Source organism: Coregonus clupeaformis, unplaced genomic scaffold (assembly GCF_020615455.1).
Source record: "Coregonus clupeaformis isolate EN_2021a unplaced genomic scaffold, ASM2061545v1 scaf0247, whole genome shotgun sequence".
Lineage (NCBI taxonomy): Eukaryota > Metazoa > Chordata > Actinopteri > Salmoniformes > Salmonidae > Coregonus > Coregonus clupeaformis.
The window spans coordinates 374,042-390,967 of record NW_025533702.1 but is presented as its reverse complement, the minus strand read 5'-3'; the positions used below and the strand labels follow the sequence as shown (position 1 = coordinate 390,967).

Here is a 16,926-nt window from a genome sequence, read left to right as displayed (position 1 = left end):
CATGAATATTCATGTATGCCCCTCCCCCCTCTACTACAGAAGGAAATTTCGCCCACCGTTCATGGCCGTTCATGTGAACAGACGTGTGCACCGTACAGTAGCTAACTAAAAGAAGAATATTCCGAAAACATGGCACAATCAGGCAAAGTAAGAATGACATCTAAAATCTACTTATGTTTTAGGTGAAATGGTTTACAGCAGTTGGTCTCACACGGCTACAAGTGAAATTACAACATGGTTGAACTCGCTAGCTAGCTAACGTTAGCAAATTAGCTAACTACTGTAGCAATTGTTGAAATACACTTCTGTGGGCATGGAATGTTTAGCTAGTTAACTAGCTACTTTGTATCACTGTTGTTCACTTGAAACACGTGCTGAACGTTGTGAGTTACAATTGATCTATTTCGAATACTCATTGGGCGGATTCGATTATGCTGAGACTCCGCACACCGGGCAGAGATAGGCCCTTCACGTCATCGGGCGAAAACAAGCAGTAATCTGCGACGCTTGGTCATTTTGTCAACAAGACAGCATGGTACATTGTCCAGAAACATACAACGTCTCTTTTCCATAAAATAAGTTAGAATTTTCTAAACAGCTTTGATTGGGAAGGCAGATAAAACGTTTATCAAAAGCAATCCCTTTTGCATGGGAAACACAGAATCCCACTAATATAATGTAATGGCGCCTTTTTGTAGGCACTAACTCCACCATGGTTCGTTGGACAAAGCCTATGAGGAAAATGAATTTGGGTTTGGATAAACGCCGAAAATAAGGTCTGTGGTAAAAACAGGTCTAGGAGATCCTATATGTTTTGTTCTATGAGATCATCTTCATCAACTAACGTCACTTTTTGTGAATTTTGAAGAATTTATGTAATAATAAAACACATAAGTCACAAAGGCTTCATAATTCATAAAGGTCCTGTTAACCTGACTGCTATCTCATAGACATTTTTTATGAGATTTCCTAAACCTGTGTTAAGAGCAGACCTTATTTTCGGCGTTTATTCCATAACCCTATTCCTTCCCCATTCATTTTTCACATAGGGATGGCTGAACGAACCAGAGGTAACCTATTTCCGGGTTTTAGGAATACAGGCTGGCGAGCTCTATTACTACTGCAATCAACTTTAAACCCGGGCGGGATTAATCGAACCCTCCCCCAGTTGTCTGTTTGTGATTGGTTGGTGATGATGGGTTAAAGAACACCAGCTGAAATGCTCATCCCAAAGGTTGTTTTATAGGCAATCCCATCAAGGACATCAACTACACAGAAAGTTGGAGAGATTGGTGATGACAAAGAGGATAAAAATAATTCTGGTAAGTGGTTCCCAACTATATTGTCCTTAATAGCCTGTGCAATATTTAATGCAAATTATATTGAGAAAGTGACTTTTAATGAGTCCTTGATACATCATGGTAACTTTCAGAAGGCCAGACTGATTCTCCAGCATCAACAGAGGAGGTAGCTGCCCCAACTCCACAGGTCATCGTGGTAGATGCCCCTACTCCACAGGTAATCTTTTCCACAGAACCTGATGCCAATGAGGATGGAGATGGAGACAAAGTAGCTCCTATTGAAGATGATGTTACAGAGGACAAGGAGGTCAAAGATGTCCCAGGTAAAGAGAATGCTTTGAGGGGTGGCAAGCATAGACCATATATTTAGTGTGTGTGACATCAAGTCCCAGCATGTAATTGGAATAGTGATAATGTTCATATGACATTTCTTAAAAGCAAAACATTTGCTGTCCCCTTAAATTCAGTAGGTATTTCCTTTGTTAATGAATATTGTTTATGTAGATTGTGAAGGGGAGCAGATGGATACAACTCCTGCCCCTGCTGCTGAGGAGGAAACGGTTAAGGTCACATTTGAGTCAGAAAATGCAGTCGAAGATGCCAATAATGTTGACGAGAAGACCAATGGAAATGACCAGGGTGAGGTCAAAGAACAACAGAATTGTAATGCATATTTGCCAGGGGTGTATTCACTCCGAAGCAAACAGAACCCAACGGGAAGGGACCTATCTTAATTTATCCAATAAAAACTCATTTTTGTTGCCAAATGCAACTGTTAGGACTAATTATTACACACACCCCAGATGTCACTCATTTATGTTTTTCCATCAGGGTATGTATGGAATAGTGTTTAATACATGTGTCTGCATTTCTTTCTCCAGCTGTTGCAGTAGCCCCAGTAAAAAGGAAAGCAGAGGATGAGACTTCTCCAGCGAAGAAAACAAAGGGCATTAATGATGGTACGATTGTGAGCAAGAGTTAAAATCACTCCCTCTGTTTGAGTGCTTGATTGATGGTGTCAGTGAGCTAACGTGCACCTTCGTGTTTCTTTTTCTTTTTGAGGTTTTTGTCTTTTTGTTGGAAACTTGAACACAACCAAGGAAGTGGAGGAACTCAATGATGCCTTGGCCAGCTTTTTTACATCGCATAGTCTGTTATTTCAGGCTATTCGAGTGGACATAACAAAGTGAGTACCTGGCATTTTTATGCACTGCATAAACTTAACCTCTTCAAATGTTTGTAGATTTCCTCATGATACAGATTATTCCCCATTTCATGGCAAAGGATTTGTATAAGTATATTAACATAATGTCACATTTTTATTTGGTGTGCATTCTATAGGAAGTTCGCATATGTAGACTTTCATACAGAGGAAGACTTGATGAAAGCCCTTGAGCTGGATAGGGTGAAGATCCTGGACCAAAAGATAAGGTTAGGCAAGGCTAATGTCAAAGACGTCACAGCAGATGAAAAAAAAGGTACTTGTCATCTTGAGTGAGTTTTCCATGCCATTGATATATTAGACATTTCTAGAATTGATTGATTTCCATGTACTGACAGGAGTCTCCCCCCCCCACCACACACAGCTAAAGATGCCAAGACCTTGTACGTCAAGAATATCCCATTCGCAGCAACAAAGGAGGACTTGAAGAAAGTCTTTGACACGGCTGTCGAAATCAGGTTTCCTAGAGGCATTGGTAGACCAAGCAAAGGGTGAGAGTTGTCATCCAAAGTGTCCAGTGGATATCAATGCTTGATTTACGTGAAAATGCAAGGTATGTGTGTATCCCAAGATTCAGCTCTTAACACTTGGCATCTATTTAATTGTGACAGAATTGCCTACATAGAGTTCAAAACGGAGGCCATTGCTGAGAAAGTGCTGGAGGAGAAGCAGGGGACTGATGTCCAAGGCCGTGTCATCGTTATTGACTTTTTGGGAGAAAAGAGCCAACAACAAAAAATGACCAATGCTCCAGGTAAGGATGGACTGAAATGAAGTCACTGGGAATTATATTACTGTTGAAGCACAAGGTACTTGAATAGATATATGGCTAGTCATGTTGCTGCTCATTAGCATCTTCGAGATGAAAGACTGATTACAAAGTGTATTAATTCACTGATTAGCTAACATGTTCTCAAATGTTCTGTTCCATAGCTGAGGCCACACCAAATAACGAATTATTGGTGACCAACCTGGCTTACACTGCAAAAGAGGATGCCCTAAAGAAAGTCTTTCTCAAAGCAGTCAGTGTCAGAATACCACAGAGCAATGGCAAACCAAGAGGGTAAGGGTGCACATTGATGCTGCACCTGCTTTGTTGAGCTCTACTGAACATTTTGAACACCATCAAATAGATCATTATAAACATTTGATTATGATTAATTTGAGTCATTTCATGTTCAGAATGCACATGGAAATGGTAACTTAAGACAAATATGTTAATTTGCTTTTTCCCTCTTTTAAGTCATGCCTTCATTCAGTTTGAAAGTGTGGAGGATGCCAAAGAAGCCATGGAATCATCGTTAAACAAAGAGATTTGTGGAAGAGCCATCGGCGTGAAGTTCAGCCAGAAGAGGCCAGAAGGGGACCAAGGGAACTCGGGTGAATATTACTTTTAGACTTACCCAATGAATGTCTCATAGCAGAAAATTGGTTGGTGAATCATTTAAGTTGTTTGACTGTGCCATCATTCATACCTATGTATTTTGTGTTCTCTTGTAGTTCCTTCAAAGACGTTGATGGTCAGGAATCTTGCCAAGGAGACGAGTGAGGAGACTTTGAAAAGCTCCTTTGAAGGTGCCATTGAAGCTCGAGTCACCAAAGACAAGGAGACTGGTGAATCTAGAGGGTATGTCTCGAAATATGACCCTTTTGAAACCACATTGTTATTACATTCAGACAGTCCTTTGAATACTAATTCTTGGCACTTCTCAGGTTTGGCTTTGTGGACTTTGAGAGCATAGAGGTCTGCAAGGCTGTCAAGGAGGCTGTGGTGGACCTTCAGATTGACGGGAGCAAGGTGACCCTGATCTATGCCACACCCCAGGGTGAACGAGGACCTCGTGGAGAAGGAACAGGCTTCAACAGGAGCTTCAGAGGGAAACCTGGAGGTCGAGGTGGCGCTAGAGGCAGGGGTAGGGGTGGAGGCTTCAGGGGTGGACGAGGAGGTGAGATCTAGGTTGAATTGAATTTGGAAAAGTAATGAGGACATGTCAGTTGATACTTCAAATTTAATTTGTCACATGCTTCGTAACAACCGGTGAAATGCTTTCTTACAGGTCCTTTTCCAACAATGTATAATAATAATATAATATGCCATTTAGCAGACGCTTTTATCCAAAACGACTTACAGTCATGTGTGCATACATTTTTACGTATGGGTGGTTCCGGAGATCGAACCCACTACCCTGGCGTTACAAGCGCCATACTCTACCAATTGAGCTACAGAGGACCATAAAAACATAAAGTTAAACATAAAAAATATCAAATAGAAATAGTGACGCGGAATAAATACACAGCGGATAACAATAACAAGTAAAAAATAACATGGCTATATACAGGGAGTACCAGTAGTACCGAGTCGATGTGCAGGGGTATGAGGTAAAAAAAATATATTATGCACTCTAACTCTAAGTCGCTCTGGATAAGAGCGTCTGCTAAATGACAAACATTTAATTGAGGTAGCTACAGTGCATTCGGAAAGTATTCAGACCCCTTGACTTTTTCCACATTTTGTTACGTTAGTCTTATTCTAAAATGGATTAAATTGTTTTTTTCCCCTCATCAATCTACACACAATAACAAAGCAAAAACAGGTTTTTAGAAAATTTTGCAAATGTATTAAAAATAAAAAAACCTCCCGAGTGGTGCAGCGGTCTAAGGCACTGCATCGCAGAGGCGTCACTACAGACCCGGTGTTTGATCCCAGGCTGTGTCACAGCTGGCCGTGACCGGGAGACCCATTAGGCGACACACAATTGGCCCAACGCCGTCCAGGTTTGGCCGGCCAGGATTTCCTTGTCCCATCGCGCTCTAGCGACTACTTGTGGTGGGCCGGGCGCCTGCAAGCTGACTTCGGTCGCCAGCTGGATGGTATTTCCTCCAACACATTGGTGCAGCTGTCTTCCGGGTTAAGCTAGCAGTGTTTCAAGAAGCAGTGCGATTACAGCCTCGAGTCTTCTTGGGGATGACGCTACAAGGTTGGCACACTTGTATTTGGGGAGTTTCTCCCATTCTTCTCTGCAGATCCTCTCAAGCTCTGTCAGGTTGGATGGGGAGTGTCGCTGCACAGCTATTTTCAGGTCTCTCCAGAGATGTTTGATCAGGTTCAAGTCCGGGCTCTGGCTGGACCACTCACAGACATTCAGAGACTTGTCCCGAAGCCTGCTTTGTCTTGGCTGTGTGCTTAGGCTCGTTGTCCTGTTGGAAGGTCAACCTTCACCCCAGTCTGAGGTCCTGAGCGCTCTGGAGCAGGTTTTCGTCAAGGATCTCTCTGTACTTTGCGCCGTTCATCTTTCCCTCGATCCTGACTAGTCTCCCAGTCCCTGCCGCTGAAAAACATCCCCACAGTATGATGATGCTGCTGCCACCATGCTTCACCGTCGGGATAGTGCCAGGTTTCCTCCAGACGTGAAGATTTGCATTCATGCCAAAGAGTTCAATCTTGGTTTCATCAGACCAGAGAATCTTGTTTCTCATGTAATGAGAGTCGTTTATGTGCCTTTTGGCAAACTCCAAGCGGGCTGTCATGTGTCTTTTAGTGAGGAGTGGCTTCCGTCTGGCCACTCTACCATAAAGGCCTGATTGGTGGAGTGCTTCAGAGATGGTGTCCTTCTGGAAGGTTCTCCCATCTCCACAGAGGACCTCTGGAGCTCTGTCAGAGTGACCATCAGGTTCTTGGTCACCTCCCTGACCAAGGCCCTTCTCCCCCAATTGCTCTGTTTGGCCGGGCGGCCAGCTCTAGGAAGAGTCTTGGTGGTTCCAAACTTCTTCCATTTAAGAATGATGGAGGCCAATGTGTTCTTGGGGACCTTCAATGCTGCAGACATTTTTTGGTACCCTTCCCCAGATCTGTGTCTCGACACAATCCTGTCTCGGAGCTCTACAGACAATTCCTTCTACCTCGTGGCTGTGGGACCTTATATAGACAGGCGTGTGCCTTTCCAAATCATGTCCAATCAATTGAATTTACAACAGGTGGACGCCAATCAAGTTGTAGAAACATCAAGGATGATCAATGGAAATAGGTTGCACCTGAGCTCAATTTCGAGTCTCATAGCAAAGGATCTGAATACGTATGTAAATAAGGTATGTTTTTTTATATTTTTAATACATTTGCAAAAAATTCTAAACCTGTTTTCGCTTTGTCATTATGGGGTATTGTGTGTAGATTGATGAGGAAACTATTTTATTTAATCCATTTAGAATAAGGCTGTAACGTAACAAAAAGGGGAAATGGTCTGAACACTTTCCGAATGCACTGTATGTACAGTCGTGGTCAAAAGTTTTGAGAATGACACATGTATTGGTCCTTACAAAGTTTGCTGCTTCAGTGTTTTTAGATATTTTTGTCAGATGTTACTAAGCTATACTGAAGTATAATGACAAACATTCCATAAGTGTCAAAGGCTTTTATTGACAATTACATTAAGTTTATGCAAAGAGTCAATATTTGCAGTGTTGACCCTTCTTTTTCAAGACCTCTCCAATCCACCCTGGCATGCTTTCAATTAACTTCTGGGCCACATCCTGACTGATGGCAGCCCATTCTTGCATAATCAATGCTTGGAGTTTGTCAGAATTTGTGGGTTTTTGTTTGTCCACCCGCCTCTTGAGGATCGACCACAAGTTCTCAATGGGATTAAATGGGATTAAGGTCTGGGGAGTTTCCTGGCCATGGACCCAAAATGTCGATGTTTTGTTCCCCGAGCCACTTAGTTATCACTTTTGCCGTATGGCAAGGTGCTCCATCATGCTGGAAAAGGCATTGTTCGTCACCAAACTGTTCTTGGATGGTTGGGAGAAGTTGCTCTCGGAGGATGTGTTGGTACCATTCTTTATTCATGGCTGTGTTCTTAGGCAAAATTGTGAGTGATCCCACTCCCTTGGCTGAGAAGCAACCCCACACATGAATGGTCTCAGGATGCTTTACTGTTGGCATGACACAGGACTGATGGTAGCGCTCACCTTGTCTTCTCCGGACAAGCTTTTTTCCGGATGCCCCAAACAATCGGAAAGGGGATTCATCAGAGAAAATGACTTTACCCCAGTCCTCAGCAGTCCAATCCCTGTACCTTTTGCAGAATATCAGTCTGTCTCTGATGTTTTTCCTGGAGAGAAGTGGCTTCCTCGCTGCCCTTCTTGACACCAGGCCATCTTCCAAAAGTCTTTGCCTCACTGTGCGTGCAGATGCACTCACACCTGCCTGCTGCCATTCCTGAGCAAGCTCTGCACTGGTGATGCCCCGATCCCGCAGCTGAATCAACTTTAGGAGACGGTCCTGGCGCTTGCTGGACTTTCTTGGGCGCCCTGATGCCTTCTTCACAACAATTGAACCTCTCTCCTTGAAGTTCTTGATGATCCGATAAATGGTTGATTTAGGTGCAATCTTACTAGTAGCAATATCCTTGCATGTGAAGCCCTTTTTGTGCAAAGCAATGATGACGGCACGTGTTTCCTTGAAGGTAACCATGGTTAACAGAGGAAGAACAATGATTTCAAGCACCACCCTCCTTTTAAAGCTTCAAGTCTGTTATTCTAACTCAATCAGCATGACAGAGTGATCTCCAGCCTTGTCCTCGTCAACACTCTCACCTGTGTTAACGAGAGAATCACTGACATGATGTCAGCTTGTCCTTTTGTGGCAGGGCTGAAATGCAGTAGAAATGTTTTTGGGGGATTAAGTTCATTTTCATGGCAAAGAGGGACTTTGCAATTAATTGCAATTCATCTGATCACTCTTCATAACATTCTGGAGTATATGCAAATTGCCATCATAAAAACTGAGGCAGCAGACTTTGAAAATTAATATTTGTGTAATTCTGAAAACTTTTGACCACGACTGTACATATACTGTAGGTAGGAGTAAAGTGACTAGGCGACAGGATAGATAATGAACAGTAGCAGCAGCGTATGTGGGGAGTGTGAAAGTGTGTGTGTGTGGGCTTATGTTGTGTGGGCGTGTCAGTGTAATTATCTGTGAGTGTTTGAGTCCAGTGTGTGTGCGTAGTCAGTGCAAGAGAGCTAGTTAAAAAAAGGGTAAATGCAGGTAGTCCGGGTAGCTATATAGCTGCCTTGTTTAGCACTCTTATGGCTTGGGGGTAGAAGCTGTTCAGGGTCCTGTTGGTTCCAGACTTGGTGCAGTGGTACTGCTTGCCGTGCAGTAGCAGAAAGAACAGTCTATGGCTTGGGTGGCTGGAGTGTTTGACAATTTTTAGGGCCTTCCTCTGACACCGCCTGGTATAGAGGTCCTGGATGCATTTACATACATTTACATTTTAGTCATTTAGCAGACGCTCTTATCCAGAGCGACTTACAGGAGCAATTAGGGTTAAGTGCCTTGCTCAAGGGCACATTTACGTCATTTAGCAGACGCTCTTATCCAGAGCGACTCACAAATTGGTGCGTTCACCCCTATAGCCAGTGGGATAACCACTTTACAATTTTTTTTTGGGGGGTAGAAGGATTACTTTATCCTATCCCAGGTATTCCTTAAAGAGGTGGGGTTTCAAATGTCTCCGGAAGGTGGTGAGTGACTCCGCTGTCCTGGCGTCGTGAGGGAGCTTGTTCCACCATTGGGGTGCCAGAGCACCGAACAGTTTTGACTGGGCTAAGCGGGAACTATGCTTCCGCAGAGGAAGGGAGCCAGCAGGCCAGAGGTGGATGAACGCAATGCCCTCGTTTGGGTGTAGGGACTGATCAGAGCCCGAAGGTACAGAGGTGCCGTTCCCCTCACTGCTCCATAGGCAAGCACCATGGTCTTGTAGCGGATGCGAGCTTCAACTGGAAGCCAGTGGAGTGTGCGGAGGAGGGGGGTGACGTGAGAGAACTTGGGAAGGTTGAACACCAGACGGGCTGCGGCATTCTGGATGAGTTGTAGGGGTTTAATGGCACAGGCAGGGAGGCCAGCCAACAGCGAGTTGCAGTAGTCCAGACGGGAGATGACAAGTGCCTGGATTAGGACCTGTGCCGCTTCCTGTGTAAGGCAGGGTCGTACTCTCCGGATGTTGTAGAGCATGAACCTGCAGGAGCGGGTCACCGCCTTGATGTTGGCGGAGAACGACAGGGTGTTGTCCAGGGTCACGCCTAGGCTCTTCGCACTCTGGGAGGAGGACACAGCGGAGTTGTCAACCGTGATGGCGAGATCATGGAACGGGCAGTCCTTCCCCGGGAGGAAGAGCAGCTCCGTCTTGCCAGGGTTCAGCTTGAGGTGGTGATCCGTCATCCATACTGATATGTCTGCCAGACATGCAGAGATGCGATTCGCCACCTGGTTATCAGAAGGGGGAAAGGAGAAGATTAGTTGTGTATCGTCAGCGTAGCAATGATAGGAGAGGCCATGTGAGGATATGACAGAGCCAAGTGACTTGGTGTATAGGGAGAAAAGGAGAGGGCCTAGAACTGAGCCCTGGGGGTCAGACAGCTTCTCGCCACGCCACTTGGTAGGAGCGACCGGTCAGGTAGGACGCAATCCAGGAGTGAGCCGCGCCGGAGATGCCCAGCTCGGAGAGGGTGGAGAGGAGGATCTGATGGTTCACAGTATCAAAGGCAGCAGACAGGTCTAGAAGGACAAGAGCAGAGGAGAGAGAGTTAGCTTTAGCAGTGCGGAGAGCCTCCGTGACACAGAGAAGAGCAGTCTCAGTTGAATGACCAGTCCTGAAACCTGACTGGTTTGGATCAAGAAGGTCATTCTGAGAGAGATGGCAAGAGAGTTGGCTAAAGACGGCACGCTCAATAGTTTTGGAAAGAAAAGAAAGAAGGGATACTGGTCTGTAGTTGTTGACATCAGAGGGATCGAGTGTAGGTTTTTTGAGAAGGGGTGCAACTCTCGCTCTCTTGAAGACGGAAGGGACATGGCCAGCGGTCAAGGATGAGTTGATCAGCGAGGTGAGGTAGGGGAGAAGGTCACCGGAGATGGTCTGGAGAAGAGAGGAGGGGATGGGGTCAAGCGGGCAGGTTGTTGGGCGGCCTGCAGTCACAAGTCGCAGGATTTTATCTGGAGAGAGGGGAGAAAGAAGTCAAAGCATAGGGTAGGGCAGTGTGAGTAGGACCAGCAGTGTCATTAGACTTAACAAACGAGGATCGAATGTCGTCAACCTTCTTTTCAAAGTGGTTGACGAAGTCATCCACAGAGAGAGGGGGGGGGGGGAGTCAGCAGAGAGGAAAATGTGGCAAAGAGCTTCCTAGGGTTAGAGGCAGATGCTTGGAATTTAGAGTGGTAGAAAGTGGCCTTAGCAGCAGAAACAGATGAAGAAAATGTAGAGAGGAGAGAGTGAAAAGATGCCAGGTCGGCAGGGAGTTTAGTTTTCTTCCATTTCCGCTCCGCTGCCCGGAGCTCTGTTCTGTGAGCTCGCAATGAGTCATCAAGCCACGGAGCTGGAGGGGAGGACCGAGCCGGCCGGGAGGATAGGGGACACAGAGAGTCAAAGGATGCAGAAAGGGAGGAGAGGAGGGTTGAGGAGGCAGAATCAGGAGATTGGAGGGAGAAGGATTGAGCAGAGGGAAGAGATGATAGGATGGAAGAGGAGAGAGTAGTGGGAGAGAGAGAGCGAAGGTTGCGGCGGCGCATTACCATCTGTGTAGGGGCAGAGTGAGTAGTGTGGGAGGAGAGCGAGAGAGAAAAGGAAACAAAGTAGTGGTCGGAGACATGGAGGGGAGTTGCAGTGAGATTAGTAGAAGAGCAGCATCTAGTAAATATGAGGTCAAGCGTATTGCCTGCCTTGTGAGTAGGGGGACGGTGAGAGGGTGAGGTCAAAAGAGGAGAGGAGTGGAAAGAAGGAGGCAGAGAGAAATGAGTCAAATGTGGACATAGGGAGGTTGAAATCCCCCAAAACTGTGAGGGGTGAGCCATCCTCAGGAAAGGAACTTATCAAGGCGTCAAGCTCATTGATGAACTCTCCAAGGGAACCTGGAGGGCGATAGATGACAAGGATATTAAGCTTAAATGGGCTAGTGACTGTGACAGCATGGAATTCAAATGAGGAGATAGACAGATGGGTTAGGGGGAAAAATTGAGAATGTCCACTTGGGAGAGATGAGGATTCCTGTGCCACCACCCCTCTGACCAGATGCTCTCGGGGTATGCGAGAACACATGGTCAGACAAGGAGAGAGCAGTAGGAGTAGCAGTGTTTTCAGTGGTAATCCATGTTTCCGTCAGCGCCAGGAAGTCGAGGGACTGGAGATTAGCATAGGCTGGGATGAAGTCAGCTTTGTTGGCAGCAGAACGGCAGTTCCAGAGGCTGCCTGAGACCTGGAACTCCAGGTGTGGGGTGCGTGCAGGGACCACCAGGTTAGAGAGGCAGCAGCCACGCGGTGTGGGGCGTTTGTGTAGCCTGTGCAGAGAGGAGAGAACAGGGATAGGCAGAGGCATAGTTGACAGGCTGTGGCAAATGGCTAAAAAATGCAGAGGAGATCGGAATGAAATGAACTAAACATCTGGGAGAGTAGAGAGCAGGGCCTCCCTCACCAAAAACTTCTACCTCAGAAACTATAATTGTTTCACTGAACCACCCGAACAAAAACTCTACCAACTTCCACCTTTAGAAATCAGAATTGTTGTGAACCACAGCGGTTCAATGTTTAAAGGAATAGACTCAACCCACTTTATTCAGCTAGCTAACTATGACACCATAGCTAACTAGCATGCTAGCATCCAAAAACACACAGTTTAGCACCAACACTTGGTCACAACAAACCACCAATAGTGTGTTAACACACTAAGCAGATAATTCGTGTCCGTGTCTGTTGGCTAGCTAGCAATGGCCACTGTGTTGACCTTGTTTGAAGAACGGCTAGCTAGCTAGCTTCGTGCTACCCCCGGCACCGCCGAAAAACAATGCCAACCCACAGTAACTACCCACAACAGCCCACGATGCCTAGCTATGACGCCATAGCTAACTAGCATGCTAGCATCCAATAACACACAGTTTAGCACCAATACTTGGTTACAACAAACTACCAAGAGTGTGTTAACACACTAAACAGATTATTCATGTCCGTGTCTAGTTCCTTTCGTAACGCAGCAAAAATTAAACGTTGGCTAGCTAGCACATTAACATTGGAAACAACTCTCCACCGTTGCACTAAACAGATAATTACCAATAAACGTTACCAGTAGCTACCCGCTAGCTAGCTAGCATACCAAGAGTGTGTTAACACACTAAACAGATAATTCATGTCCGTGTCTAGTTCCTTTCATAACGCAGCAAAAAATTAAACGTTGGCTAGCTAGCACATTAGCTAGCACATTAACATTGGAAACCACTCTCCACCATTGCACTAAACAGATAATTACCAATAAACGTTACCAGTAGCTACCCGCTAGCTAGCTAGCCTCTTGCTTCGCCGGGCTCCGCCGTAACAATACTTAAACAATACGTAAACAATACTTACCTACAATAATTGCCTACGGAAACCTACAATAACTACCTAACTAACTACCTAAATAAACTACCTACCTACGATCTAAATACATGGTTTAAGCTTTACTCAACACCATATGAGAAGCCAAGCTTACCTCCTGCTAGAGAAAACACAACCTCTCCCGACGAAGTCACCATAGCTTGTGCCAGGGATGCCAGGGAGCTCGGCCCCAGTGATGTACTGGGCTGTACGCACTACCCGCTGTAGCGCCTTGCGGTCGTGTTTCTTGCAGTTGCCGTACTAAGCAGTGTTGCGGCCAGTCAACACGCTCTCAATGGTTCAGCCGTATAACTTTGAGGATCCGAGTGCACATGCAAAATCTCTTCACAACTGTGTGGGTGTGTGTACTTTTTTTATATAGTACTAGTGCCTGAAATGTCTCTTTACTCTACTTCTATCTACCAACAATTCTATCAGCTTTGTAAGATGGTGTCGTTTGTTGTTGTTTTTCAGGCAGAGGTGGCGGTGGCGGAAGAAGGACTTAAAACAGCAAATATCGTTTTTTTTTACAATGGACTGCTGCAACTGGGCTCTAATTCAACATCTGAATTAACTGACAAGCTTGTAAGGGGCTTCTAGCCCTAATATTTTCAATAAAACAAACTCATTTGTTCGTAGTGTAAATGATTTATGTAAAAAGATTCTACCACGTTCATACATAACGATGAAATGTCTTAGACACATTGTACTGTATGTGTAACATTTTTGTTTGGTTTTGTCTGTTTTCCTTTTTCCTTTAGTTTACCTTTTTAATTGTTAATTTCTTGTTTATGCAAATACTATATTGAAGACTGGGTAATTAAAAGGTCCCCAAATTTAATGTGGATTTTCTGATTTTTCTTTTTCTAAATTCTTTATTTTGTGAGTCTTTTAGAGGGACCTTGCATCTTTTTTTGTGTTTCAGATACAATCTCTTGCAACAAAAATATATAGAATGATACAGAGGAGTAAAATCCAGACCAGAAGATATGACTTGGGCAGGGTGGGATATACTCACTATGTCCCATCTTATGTTTCATAAGAAATCGAATGTTGCATTTAATTTAGCCTCCACATGTCATCAAAGGATCTAGACTGCTTGGTCTCATTGGTGGACCAAATAGGCCTTATACAAGTTACTTCATATAATGAACAAATGAAATTGCCTGGTTTAACAAACCAGTTAAGCGTTTTGAGGTATACCTAGTCAGTTGCACAAGTGAATGCATTCAACCGAAATGTGTCTTAGGCATTTAACCCAACCCCTCTGAATCAGAGGTGCGGGGGGCTGCCTTAATCGACCTCCACGTCATCAGTGCCCAGGGTGCAGTTGTTGGGGGTTAACTGCCTTGCTCAAGGGCAGATTTTTCCACCTTGCCGGCTTAGGGATTCGAACCAGACACTTTTCGGTTACTTGCCCAACGCTTTCAATCGGTATGCTACCATTTTGTCAATGTTTTACTCAGAAAACAATACCTCATGACTATGTCAATGGCCAACCTGAGGGTAATATGGTCATTTACATAAGGTGACTGTTACTTTTGGAATACACCTGTTATGCTGCCATGCATTGTCCTGGTATCAATCGATTTTAAGTCATTAGAATACTGTCATCTCTTGGATAAGCATAGGATAGCGTAAAGCAATGGAAGAAAGATTTCTGAATTAACTGGAACATTTTAGACGACAATAGGAAAGAAGTCAGTATTTTACATTTATAAGCAAATATATCGAACATATAACTTTTGAATTGCCAATATGATGCAGGTGAGTGGGGGCGGGATATTACTGTAATTAAGTAACAATAAGTGTTATAGTAGAATAGTATTATAATTCTGTAAACTCAGTATTTACCATGTGTGTACTTTCAAAGAAATACTTGATTAAATGGGTTCTAAAATTGCATTTTTTAAATTTGTCAAATTTTTCTTGAAACATTCATCACAAAAAAGTAAAACTTTGCCTCTTGCAGAGTGACAGGTCTACAATAGGTGAAAAATAGCAAAAATGTCTGCAAGATTCAACAAAAGTGATTGTTAGTATTCTCTCATATGCTGTAGTGTAGCACACTACCATAACTGATACTACTTTTACTGGTGACAAAGTTGGAAGTCAATTTCTTATCAAATCAGGGTAGTAGACTGTAGACATGGTTCTTGATCAGTGATCAGACTGCACCCAGTCAAGCCCAGGTTGCATGTTCACATAATTTATAGGCGAACGCCCAAAACCCCACTAGCTAAAAGTCTCCTTCTGTTGTAGGCTATATACTTACAACACACACACACCTTGCGACCTACCTGTTGCTGCTCCTCATTCCTCCCTCTACTTTGAATCCTTTTAATGAGTCTTGAAGCGTTTCCACCCGATTTAGCCATTATGGTTATTATCTGACCCTGCTGGTAATCTGTGAACGTTTGAACGTCTTGAAAAACAATCTGACCTTAAAATATCATTCAAAATGCTTCTGATGCAAATAGGTCTACTGCATCTGTAGAAATGCTTAAAAGGTCCCATGCAGCCGTTTATATCTCAATATCAAATCATTTCTGGTTAACAATGAAGTACCTTACTGTGATTGTTTTCAATTAAAAGGGTAAAAAATTAACAAAAATAGCTTCTTAGCAAAGAGCAATTTCTCAAGCAAGAATCTTGCTAGGACTGTCAGGAAGTAGTTTGAGTCAGGAGGGGAAAACTGAAAATGATCTGTTATTGGCAGAGAGGTTTGGAACTCTCTTATTGGTGTATTAACTCATTTACAGCATGGTGATGTCACAATGGAAAGTTAAAACTCCCTCCCACCAAAAACAGGCTGACATTTCAGGTAGTCTTTTCATAATGCTCTTACACTAAAAAGGCATTATCATCATTTTCACAATTTCACAGTATTATTCCAACCTCAAAGTGTGGAAATACACTGACTGTACAAAACAAAAACACCTTCCTAATATTGAGTTGTACCCTCCATGTTGACTCCAATGGTTCCCACAGTTGTGTAAGTGTGGGGTTACTGGCCGTGCCCCTGGAAGACGGTTGTGGTGGACGTGGGGGCATTCTGCTCCGGGGGGCTGCTACTCCTTCTGCGCTGCTGGCTGCCTGAGTGGGGAGTGAGAGGGACCTGCACACATACCCCCTCTATCAGGTAGGCCAAGACACTGCTGCTCAGATCCATGGTGCACTAACCTTACTCAGTAAAAATAACCTTCCAACAAATGATAACCTATTCTATACTATGATATTCTGTTCTACTATGACCTAAGTCAGCCTTTCTCAAACCTCTCTTCGGGGACCCCCAGCCGTTCCTTCTATTTGATCTATTCTAGCACACCTGATTCAACTTGTCAGCTAATTATCTAGTCCTTAACTAGTTGAATCTGGTGAGATAGTTGAGTGCTACAACAAAATTGTGAAACGTCTGAGGGTCCCCGAGGAGAAGTTTGAGATCCACTGACCTAAGTAACAGTAATGATGGCATTGGCTTGAGACTTACCGTACAATAACCAATTATCTACTGAAAAGTCAGTCTGCTAAATCAATCATAGGTTTAGGCTCAATCACTAGTGTCTTACAGCATCAAACTGTAGTCTCGCGCACCAGATGCTTCCTCCCCAAGCTCAGAAGTCTATGTGCTGTTCCCAATAAACCTGGAAACAAGGTTAAGTAGAGGTTAACGGGATGACTTGACATGGTTCAATTCTCACAGGACGAGTTCAGGAGGTGGTTCTGGGACAAGGTGCATGTGATACTAGCCCCAGGAAAGAGACCCTTTAACAGTGTGGATCTCCAGGGCCCTCTGCACAAACCTAATGGGGACAGTATGCATGCATTCAGTGCCCTCCAAGATGAACATCAAGGAAAATATGTCTATAACCAACCTGTCCAGGTAAGGTACAGGCCTCTGTTCTTCATCTTCTGATCTTCATTAACAAAGTGTCCCAATTGTCTTGAATGGCTCCCTCCCTTCATTTCCTTTCCTTCAGCACCACTGGTGAAAGTTACATAT

General features: G+C 44.3%; 1 protein-coding gene across 1 annotated transcript; it reads left to right on the top strand.

Moving 5' to 3' along the window:
• Positions 1-22: 22 nt before the first annotated feature.
• On the top strand, positions 23-14,826 carry LOC121535006 (nucleolin). Its single transcript, XM_041841653.2, has 14 exons — positions 23-147; positions 1,247-1,322; positions 1,433-1,624; positions 1,806-1,940; positions 2,183-2,260; positions 2,364-2,487; positions 2,643-2,779; positions 2,888-3,014; positions 3,135-3,277; positions 3,457-3,586; positions 3,767-3,903; positions 4,024-4,150; positions 4,237-4,469; positions 13,398-14,826. The coding sequence occupies exons 1-14, from the start codon at positions 130-132 to the stop codon at positions 13,427-13,429; spliced, it is 1,689 nt and encodes a 562-aa protein (XP_041697587.1). The 5' UTR covers positions 23-129; the 3' UTR covers positions 13,430-14,826.
• The last annotated feature ends 2,100 nt before the right edge of the window (positions 14,827-16,926 follow it).

Bases quoted from the DNA above. Each gene is read 5' to 3' on its own strand.
- LOC121535006 (XM_041841653.2), top strand. The intron at 1,323-1,432 runs GTAAGTGGTTCC...GGTAACTTTCAG, and splicing joins AGAGGATAAAAATAATTCTG to AAGGCCAGACTGATTCTCCA. The intron at 3,278-3,456 runs GTAAGGATGGAC...TCTGTTCCATAG, and splicing joins AAAAATGACCAATGCTCCAG to CTGAGGCCACACCAAATAAC.